This window comes from Orussus abietinus, unplaced genomic scaffold (genome assembly GCF_000612105.2).
Source record: "Orussus abietinus isolate OABI.00-Male unplaced genomic scaffold, Oabi_2.0 scaffold8, whole genome shotgun sequence".
Lineage (NCBI taxonomy): Eukaryota > Metazoa > Arthropoda > Insecta > Hymenoptera > Orussidae > Orussus > Orussus abietinus.
Window position 1 is genome coordinate 827760 of NW_019395997.1, and position 10677 is coordinate 838436.

General features: G+C 46.8%; 2 protein-coding genes and 2 long non-coding RNA genes across 4 annotated transcripts; 3 read left to right on the forward strand and 1 right to left on the reverse strand.

The window, feature by feature from the left end:
* The first annotated feature begins 19 nt into the window (after positions 1-19).
* Positions 20-2514, forward strand: LOC105699403 (4-hydroxybenzoate polyprenyltransferase, mitochondrial). Its single transcript, XM_012424350.2, has 7 exons — positions 20-468; positions 581-938; positions 996-1162; positions 1241-1388; positions 1466-1659; positions 1731-1919; positions 1988-2514. Exons 2-7 carry the CDS (start codon positions 596-598, stop codon positions 2195-2197), a joined length of 1251 nt encoding a protein of 416 aa, XP_012279773.1. The 5' UTR covers positions 20-468; positions 581-595; the 3' UTR covers positions 2198-2514.
* LOC105699404 (protein Simiate) lies at positions 2504-4032 on the reverse strand. The gene is made up of 3 exons (XM_012424351.2): positions 3846-4032; positions 3696-3770; positions 2504-3625 (listed from the first exon to the last, which is right to left on the reverse strand). The coding sequence occupies exon 3, from the start codon at positions 3500-3502 to the stop codon at positions 2621-2623; it is 882 nt and encodes a 293-aa protein (XP_012279774.1). The 5' UTR covers positions 3503-3625; positions 3696-3770; positions 3846-4032; the 3' UTR covers positions 2504-2620.
* A 92-nt stretch (positions 4033-4124) lies between these two features.
* LOC105699405 lies at positions 4125-6339 on the forward strand. Its single transcript, XR_001104025.1, has 3 exons — positions 4125-4294; positions 4372-5148; positions 6131-6339. It is a non-coding gene; the product is annotated as an uncharacterized LOC105699405 (long non-coding RNA).
* Positions 6340-7565: 1226 nt separating this feature from the next.
* Positions 7566-9637, forward strand: LOC105699406. Its single transcript, XR_001104026.1, has 3 exons — positions 7566-7642; positions 7747-8154; positions 9160-9637. It is a non-coding gene; the product is annotated as an uncharacterized LOC105699406 (long non-coding RNA).
* The last annotated feature ends 1040 nt before the right edge of the window (positions 9638-10677 follow it).

The following is a 10677-nucleotide window of genomic DNA, read 5'->3' on the forward strand; positions in this document are numbered from 1 at the left end:
CTTGGAATTATCTTTGTGGGTATTTTAAATACAAGTTGAATATTTGTGAATTGAAACGATTTTAACCGGTAGCCGCTAGATGGCACTGGCGCGCGAATGTACAATCGTGGAGTCGATATTCTAGGTTATTTTTTGCATCGTGCGTGGACGTTGCACAGGCGCGGGAATGTATTAATTTTGACATGACGAATCCTAACCTTCTCGTGTCCGAGTTAAACCTGCACTATGTTTTGCCGAGAGGAAAAAACTCGGAGCGCTAAGTTTCCGATATTCGTAGGAAATACTCGGTGAACCGCGGGGTCTGCCTGCGGTTGGATTTCATGAGTTGAGAGTGAACCCGAATTGTCGCGTTTAATCATTATGCTGCACGATCGCGCAGTTACTTTGAGACAGTCACTCGGATATCGGAATACGTTATGTAATAATTAAAACACTTGCACCGGCAGAATCCTGCCTCGTAGATAATAGGTAAACGTCCTTGGCTATTGTTCTCTCAAGATTCCAAGGACATTATGACTTGTTGCACAATATTTCATGAAATTACTGCCTACGATGCACTGATACAGCTTGTTCGTTCTAGGTTCACGATTAAACAATGCCTGTCCTGGGCAGATGTCAACAGTTAAATGGCTTGACCCGATTGCTCCGAACCGTCGAACGCTCTAGTCATAAGCAGTCAAAATTATGGACGTTAGACCTCTGTGCGTATGCCAGGATAGACACCTCTTTGTTTGTAAATACAAGTGTGGATTGTCAACGGTGTAAGGATGAACAGGGGGAAAACAATTTGTTAAGGACGAAGGGTATAGTTATTCCTTCTAAAGTGTCGAGGAACTTGAATCCAAGAAGATGCAAGAGTTATGCCGCCTCTCTTGTGGATTCATCTCCTCCGACCATTCAGCCTTATATGAAGCTCATGAGGATAAATAAACCAATTGGTAAGGCTTGAAAGTATAAACGTTTTTGAATCTTGGTTAAGGTAGTTTTATCGGTAGGATCATGGCTATTATTCTGGCCTTGCGGATGGAGTATAGCCATGGCTGCACATGAAGGTGCGTTGCCTGATCTTGGTATGCTTGCACTCTTCGGAACTGGGGCATTTATCATGCGGGGAGCAGGCTGTACTATAAACGATATGTGGGATCAGGATATCGACAAAAAGGTGAAGCCTCTTTCTAATTTTCTAAGATATTTATCGTTAGCTCGTATACATGTTACTAGAGTATTAAGTTAATGTCAGGTGGCCAGAACAAAAGATCGACCGTTAGTAACTGGTGGAGTAACACCATTCAAAGCTCTGGTTTTCCTCGGGGGTCAGTTGAGCCTGGGACTACTTGTTTTACTACAGCTCAACTGGTACAGCGTGTTTCTAGGTGCCAGTTCACTAGGTAAGAGTGCAAATTGTCGATGACAAAGCTGAAACGGAGCATTGCATTAAATACTTCATTTCTACGTATACGAATAGGTTTAGTGATCATTTATCCTCTTATGAAAAGAGTCACATATTGGCCACAGTTGATATTGGGCATGACGTTTAACTGGGGCGCGCTGCTGGGATGGTCAGCGATTCGAGGTTCCTGTGACTGGTCGGTCTGTTTGCCCCTCTATATAGCGGGTGTTTGTTGGACGTTAATATATGACACGATATATGCCCACCAGGCAAGTAGAACATTAATTATTATTGTAAGAATGTAGGACAACTAAAGATTAATCATAGATTCTTTCATAAGGATAAGGTGGATGATGTACTCTTAGGCATCAAATCAACAGCTATCAAATTTGGGGACAGAACGAAGTTGTACCTGAGTGGATTTGGTACGAGTATGATAGCAGCTCTCGTTACTGCAGGTATTACGAGTGCACAAACGTTTCCTTATTATGCAGCAGTGGGAATAGCTGGAGTACACATTACTCAACAGGTTAGGATTTTGGTTCTCGGTGCTCCATGGATTGAAATTTGTGAATTATACTTGCTTTCTTATTTCAGATATATTCACTAAATATTAACAACCCTACGGATTGTGCTAACAAATTCTTTTCTAATCATACAGTGGGAATGATATTGTTCATCGGGATAGTTTTAGGGAATCTAGCAAAAACTTTTAACAAGAAGAAAGGAACCGACATGCGTGACGATCAGAAGGTAATTCGGGATAGCTCGAACAGTCCAATGTCGATAGTCACGATCAGTCATTAAGTGCCATTGCGAGTTTGCTGGAGCCGTTAGGTCATGTGATTGTAATATATGCAGTTCCTGCTAAAGTCACATAAAGTGGTACCTCTAAAAACTAATCAACTAGGAACAAACTTTAGACAGCCGTTCAGTCACTGGATGGTTCGTGCTTGTGTTATAGAATGATTTGTTGATTTTGACATGAGCAAGCCAAAGATACATTACCACTTGTAAGGTATTTTCACTTGATATAAATAACTTGATGCATATGCCGTTGAAGTTGGATTACAATGTAAAACTTGTGATACCAAAATTAAAGAGTCAATCAAATGGTTTGTTAAGGCGATGTGCTTATGACTTTATTTAACTGTAAAACTAAAAATGATTTAGAAGCATATTACACAATTGCATTTTCTTGTTTACATGTCATTCGCATTCGAGAGTCACTTATCCTGCATCCTTGTCAGCGTTTGTTAGAGATGTGTTTAATTGGCACTGGTCTTGATTACAGATTTCTTGCCTTTTTAATATGTGTGCATCGTAAGCTTCTTGCGTCAACGAAGAACTTTTTAACGTCTCGAGATGCTGCAGTTTTGGTAGAATAAGTGCTAAATAGCCCCCTTGGTGAGGTGATTCTCGAAGGAGCTCCGGATTTTCTACTAACATCTCGTTCACTTCTACCAGTTTTCCTATCATGCAGCATTTAATTGCATAGGTTTCGCCGTCCGAACGGGTTATGAAACATATATTCGAATTGTGTTGCAGAGGCTGTGCACCGTGCTTACTCTTCCCGGACACTTTATTTAACGTCCTATCTAATTTGTTGCTCACTTTAAAATTCACATTTGTTATTTTCTTCTCTCCTTGTAGCAGAGTATGCCCGCTTGCCAATGACAACATACAAATGCGATTACTGTGAATACGAATGCAGATATCGTCGCAAGGTTTTTGAATATCGACCTGATAGTAAGGAGTAAAGTAACGTTCCGTAATAGTAGGCAGCGGTTCATCGAGATCAACACTCTGCAATATATCTTCCGGACCTTCGGTTGGAAAATCATGGTTGAGATCATCGTCCGCAATGTCGGATCGACCCGAATGGACCGATTCGCTGTCTGCATCACTTTCGATCTTAGAGTCTTTAGAATCCAATGCCATTGAGTCTCGTATCAATGAATCTTTGATTCCTACCTCTGAATTGGTACCGAGTTTCAATTTTTTTGCAGCTGTACTCGAGTCGTCATTTTTTGTTACATTAATCTCTGTTATTCCATCACTGCTAGGATTCAGGATATCACAAGGACAAACATTTTTTGTTTCGCCGTTCATGTTAAATGCCTTTACGAACTAACTAAGCTACACCTATCAATTGTTTGTATTCTGTAGATACTCCCGAAGCTTCACAGTCCTCTCATTGGCCTTTCTTCGATTCTCAGCTCGCTGACGCTCCCTCTGCAACGTTAGGATCAAATTATGAATTATGTCAAGCTTGAAGAGCCACTTACAACTCAGTCAATCTCACCTGGCCCTTAACGCACTTATCTAACAGTTTCTGATAGTGAAAGCAATGGCCTGCTATAACTTGCAGTAGCGGAGTCTACAGATAGATAAGTTTTAAAATTAATGAAAGAGGTTAGAACACTCCAACTCGTAATCTACGTTCCGCCTTTACCTCATTCTCGCACTCCTGTAACTTAAAGTATATCTCGTTGCAAATAGCGTTATGGGAAGCTAATTTCCTAGCCATAACTGGTCGTTTCTGACAGTACGCGCACACAATGCGCCCTTACATTGGACGAAATCACTTCCAGAGAAAACCTATCTGAATCTATCGTCAATTTAGCCGGATTTCCGAAAAAAAAGCCATGCAAACGTAGTCGGTGATAAAGTCACGTACTCGCGTATCGGCCATCCGTAACCTGAACGTTAGTTTTCAGAGACTCCGCAAGATGGCGATCTCGACGCGCGGCACTCCAGAGAACGAGTTCAATTACAGAAGAAAAAAAAAGAGCGGAAAGGAAACCCACGGCGACATGCACCGCAACAAACTGTACCCGAAGAGTTAACGGAATCCGCGACGCAGAGGAAGGTCGAGCAATAGCCATTTCCTCGGTCCGGCAGGTAGACTTCCCGAAATTAAGAACGCCCACGTCCGGGGACGCGCCTCACGTGGCCATTCTTTTTTTTCCTTTTTGCAGGACACGCAGATGCATGTCGCAGGTGTGATAAACCCCTTTCACGAGTGCAAGCCGAGGCCCTCGACGTGTATCTCGTGCGATGCTGAGTTTGCGCCTACGTCACCAGTTCCCTGTAATTTGCCCGTGCGAAATTGTAGTCCCACTGTCATCCGGGGAGGATATACCGAAGACGTCTCCAGGCGATTGCGGACGGTTAATTATTGCGCTAATTAAACCGCGAATCGCCCTAGGTCGGAAGCATTAAGTAATAATTTTTAGTTGGAAAATTTCATCGAGGAGGCGCTCTCGATAGGTGGCGTTGTATCTCCTTATACTAATTCGTGGGTCGTAAGGTAATAGCTTTCCGGGGCGTCTGTTGGCTCTTCGGGGCGAACGCGGTATTTATTACCGAACAAAGTCGATTTATGTCACCTCTCCTTTCAGCCGCAGGTGCGGCGTGGACCCTTCTCCTCGAATACGTCTCAATTGCAAAGAGCGGCCGGCTGGGTCGTGCATTTTAATTAGGACATCGCACACGAGGCAACGTATCGCTTTCGCGGGACGATATCCTCGCAAAGGGAGGTCCTCTTTCTTCCTCTCTCTCTCTCTCTCTCGGATAGAAGTCGACGCATCCGCCGCGGGAGAGCGCGATTCGCTCTCGCAAAGGGCTTTTCACCGTGGGCGACGTTCCATTTAATTAAGTCGGTATTGTCTCGGCGAGATCGCTGGTACGCGCGACTCCGCCGGAACGTCCCGTCCCCGCGACTCCTTGGGGACGCTGTCGTTTAACCAGATCACGTAATTTCCATAATTATTGCGGAAACATTGCGCCCGGCTCGACTAACGTCTCCGCTTGTGCCCGGGATGGCCCCGCTTTTACGGAATTATTTAATATCAGGAACTCTTCAACGGTGATAAGAGCGAATGTCCGGGCATGCATGGCGCAAAGGAGACACGGCGTGCTACCCTCTCCAGCTGACTTTATAAAGAGACTTAATTTAAAAATGTGCAAATAGAAGTATTCTTCGAGCTTTTGTACGGCTTTATCAGACGTCTGGGCGGTTTTAAATCTCGAATGCCTTATTAAATCGCCGTTGTACTTGTTAATGAATCACAGCCATATTCCAAGATGGCGGCGCTTCGGCGCGGAAGCGGAGATGAAAAGTTCGTCTTCTCTTCTTTGCGTCAGCCGTGCATCCTTCGATATCGGCTCCCGGTGATTGCACAACCTTCTTGTAAATCATTTTCCCGGGTCCTCTCGAAACCGCGATTTTTCGCATGGCCTAGGCTTCTCGTTATACGTGTCACCGAATTTCCGCGGGCCGGGAAAATCGACGAGCCGGCATCGCGGCAGACCTCGTTACTTCCGCTAGATAAACGTGCTTGGATCTATTATAATGCCGCATCACTGCCCCGTCAAATGCATCCCCCTTCGGTCTGTTGCGGAACAATACGGATATCGAGCTTTCGAATTATAGAGAATCGGGAGGAAAATTCGCCGGCCGCACGTCACATTCATTTACTCCACTCGGCGGAGTTTGCGTGACGAGCGTTGAATTCGTAAACCGGGATATAACATCCGACCACTCGGTACGGGATGTACTTTTACTTTTTTTTTTTTAATTTTCCATACATTTTAGGAGCTTCGCCTTGCGTACGATAATTCCCCACCTTATATATAGATAGGTATATAATAAGTAATATTTAGATTTTCTGATACTTTTATATAAAATGTAATTTTCATTTCGATGAAATACCGAGTGGAAAATATTTTTTCCAGGGGGAATTAATCCAGGACGAATCCCGGGAAGTTCTTATTGGCTCGTAATGAAGCCAGGACGAGGCAGTCACTTTGGGATCGAGGAAGGACCGGGAGTGCGCTCGTTACGAGTCCGAAGATTAAGCAAAAGGTTTTCACGCATCACGGGGCTTAACGAGAGCGCGGCCCGCGTAATTTTTACTTCTGCAGCGGGCAAAGCCCCTCGTCATTCCGGCAGTCGCATAAAGTAAGCAGAAAAAGGCACGACACGCCCGGAGAGGAGGGACAGGAGACTCGAGTGCCAGGACCGCTCCCGTTCCCGCAAACGCCGGCGAGGACTAACGAATCAATATTTATTTACCGGCGTCCCGGCGAGTGGGGATAATTGCGTGATACGCCGGATAAATAAATACCTGGGACTCCGTTTGGCGGACCCGCGAATAAATAAAAGCCCGGAGTCCCGACGGCTCCCGGGGGACCCGCTCGTTCATTCGCCTCCCGGCCCTCTCGGGAGGACCATTATCGATCGAATTATCGAACCGCCCGCAATTCGGCGGACGTTTCACGCCGATCGGCCGAAACGCTGACTTGAAAGGACGCGCGTCCCCGAGCGACGAGCGCTGCATCGCTCCGATGAGTTGGACCTGACGGGTTAACGGTGCTTTCCACGAGGAAATTTTATTCACACAAATTGTTCCACGCATTCCCGGGAAGAACTTTTGTGGGAAGCGTTTTCCTCCCCTGTGGACAGGGGTGCGGTAAAGTCCCGACGTTCCTCGGGGTCGCGACGGGCCTGGACGATGCATGCAGGCCGTAGGTGGGAAAACAAGGAGACGATTTAAACGCCGGTTGCTTCCCGTGTAGGGAACCTCCCCTGCGACGTGTCTTCTTCTTTTTTCGCTCTCGGGTTTGCTGATAATTACACCTTGTTAACGTGGAAAGTATTTTTCCTGAACGGCGGGGAATCCTGTTAGCAAGTTTCGGGCGATCCCGCGCGTGCATCCGCCCCGGAACCGCATGCAAATTATGCAATACGGTTCCAGGCAGTTTCGGAATTCGCGTTTAACTATGCACCTACCCTTCCTTCTTTCCAATTTCACGAGCCCTTTGAAGGGCTCCGAGGAAAGAGGGAAATATGTCCGAGATGGAGACGGGACACGCGAGCGGAGTCCCTCGCGAAGTTTCCTCGACCTGTGATCTATTAATCTTCATCTGCCAGGGAAAAAGTTAGGAATTCGTTTCCACTGCGCAGCCACGACCAGGAGTTAAAAGACCGTTAATGCTACGGGCATAATTTCCGCAGGGAGGAGAAATTCCGCCAGGAGGAGGCGGCCAATCCGGACCCTGAAGACCGATCAGCGAGGGTTGGCTAATTGTTTCAAACAAGCGACAGGTATTCCGTTAAAATCCATCTTTCCACCGCCAACAATTCCTACACATGATTTAATCTTTCAGACTGGATGCCAGGAGAAATATAATTAAATACCGAAGACTTTCATGGAGGAAAATCACTGCAGCGTTGAAAGCGTCACGGTAATTATTTCTAATTTTTTGGGGGCGGAGTTTCATTCAAACGTCACTAATTTTATCGCATTTAATTTTTATAGTTTACAGCACTTCGTTTATATATTTTACAGACATCCCATCTTGCCTTTGCCGAGAGCTCCAACGCATGATTTAATTATTCCGACTCTACGCCGGGAGAAATAAAAAGGAGAGATCCTGAAGACCTTCGAACAAGGAAACCGCCGACGATTTGCGTGGCGCAATTCCTGACAACAATTGCTTTCCTTTCCTTCTACCCTCAAGACGACAACAGAGAAGAGATAGAAAGCCTACATTCTAATTGAATGGAAGAGGGAAATGCCGGCGATTGGCAGAAAGCATTGAGAGAGTTTTCCCTCGGGAGGTATCGCTGATTTTTCCACTCTCGGTTGATCGAGTTCTCCAGGAAGAAAGCAGGATATATATTGAGTTTCGCCGTGAGTCCTCCACCCTCTTCGGGGAGTATTTCGGGGCGAAGGTGCAGTCCCGGATACACGTATGTAAGTAAACAAAAAATATATACATATCCACCTATATATGTAAAAGTATCCCGAAGAGGAGCTGCCGCTTCCCGGGATCCTTCGGCCCGAGGAGGAAGAAAGGGGGGAAAGAAATTACGAAGCTCGTAATTTCTTTCCCTTCGAGGAGCATTTTCTGGCGGATATTAAGAGGTCCCTCTCTCCCCTCGTCCCGAGATGCCGGCCTGGGCTGAAATTTCAGTTTTCCCCGGCAGGGCCTCCTCTTTTCCCCCTTTTTTCTTCCTTTTCTCGCGAGTCCCCGGCCCTCCCTCGGGAGATATTTTCCTCTGCGCTTTAATTCGCGAGGCCTCGCGATATTTATTCGCCTCTTTCCGTTCCCTCCACTTTTCTATACTCCTTTTCCCCCCCCAGACAATTCCCCCGGGGCCGCGTATTAAAAACGGTTAGGTCCTTTCTTTTTTTTTCCCCTTTTTTGTCCCCTTTTATTTTCTTATTCCGCCTATTTTTCTCCTACCTTTTCCAGGAGAATTTTCCCCGGGTCCGCGACACGCGGAAGTGACGCCGACACATTTATGCGCATACGTTCCTATGCATTTGCGTAGGAACGGTCACTCGGGGTGACTTTATGACCGAACGTTACGCGTATCTCGCTTGACCCTTTACGTTGACATAAGCCGGAAGATCATACCTCGGATCCGGCGCGTTTCCATCTTTCCGCTCGCGGTGCGTCCGCTAAACCCGTTAAACTCGAGGGAAGACCTGGACCGTAGGACAATTTAAAGGGAAGGTCCATTAAATTCCCGATTTATTAATTAACACATTTATTTAATCGTAACGTGTATTCCACTTATTTAAGGGGCTGGCCCTTTAAATTCCTGATTTATTTATTTCTTCCTCTAACCGCAGCGCGTATCTTACCCTTTACGTGGACTTACCCTGGCCGTCCTTTTAAATTTGTATTTCAGTTGCGTACTTACTTATACATTTATTTATTTGTTTATGTACCCTTTCCGTTCCTTTATACAGACGGCGGTCTCTCTTTTGTGTCCATCGGGAGAACAAGGAGGGAGCGGAGGAGCCAAAGGATCCCCCTCGTCGAGGCCTCTCCCATTTCTTGGACTTGGATCTCTCCTCTGATCCCCCCTTGCCCTCCGCATCAACTTCCGCGAGTGCTCCCGGCCCTGTACACGCGTACCGAGGAGATGTACCGAGTCCGGCTCGTTAGTCTCCCCGGTACTCGCGATCGAGGTAATTACCGTGCAAAGAGGGCTCCCTACGCCTCCTTGCGAGGCCCGACTCGGCGACATCGCCGTCATCTTCTGGCGACGCATCGGATTTAAATTAGGCTCGTTAATGCCCCTGTAACGAGGTGAGCGATAAAAAAAATTTCAATTAAATAAATACGTGCAGAATGTCACTGACGACCGAATGAAATTATCGTTCGCCGATAATAAATCAGGAAAAATTGATATCTCAAAGGACTCGATTTTGGCCTGATTTCCAATCAAACGCCGCCGTCCCTCCCGATCTCCGGAAGTGCTATACCGGAGACTGGAAGGAGAGCACGGGGAGGAAGAAAGGAAAATCAGGGAGAGAGTAAAAAAATGGAGGAAAAATTACGGCGACCCCATTGCCGGGGATAATCCTGGAGCAGAGCAGGCTGGCATCGGCGCGATCCTGGAGGACCTCTCGCCAGGATCCGAAATCGATGGGCGACTTTTCAGCGGCTAACTAGCGCGCTCCCATCTCGGATCCGGGATTCCGGGATCCCTGGATAAATATTCGATTCCCGGACCCATCGGGGACCCAGGCGAGGGTATAACGCGGATGTATGCCTGTAATACGCGCATAATACGGCGGCATAATGCCTCCGGAGAGGCTGGAGAGAGGAAGTCGGCTACGCGAAAAACCAATATCGCTGACGTACGCCGTCGTGGCAACTATTACCCTCCAGCTATATAATGGCACGATGGATCCTTCGGGAGCGAATACCTGGGATCCAGCATGGATACCGGGATGGGGCCACTCGGTCGTCCGAACCGATTCCTGAGCGACTGATAATCGTTATCAGCCCGGGTAGAGAGGTCCTAGCGTGGAGTGGACGAGCGAGAGTCCTTCCCCCTGAAAAATCGGGATGCCAGAGGGAAGCTACCTGTAATTACATGTAAATGGGACAGGGCACGGATTTATGATTTGTATGACATTGCGCTATTATGCCGTAATATCGGGAAAGGCGTGCATTTACTAAATTTACATGAAACGTTAAGAAATGTAAAATTAAATTTTTTAACGGCGACGGAGCGAGGTCATTCCCGCGGGAAGAAATCGGTCCAGCTTGGCGGAGAGAATCTATCTGTAATTACCCGTAATTACATGTAAAGGAGGAACCGATACGGATAGATGTCCTCTGGCTCCCCCTATCCCGCCGAGGTGCATCCTGCGGGATCGAATTCGGCAGACTCCCGTCGAATCGCCGGGATTTAGACGCTTAAGGATTATTAGGGGAATAACGAGCGCCGGCAAAGGGCCGAAGGACGAAACCCG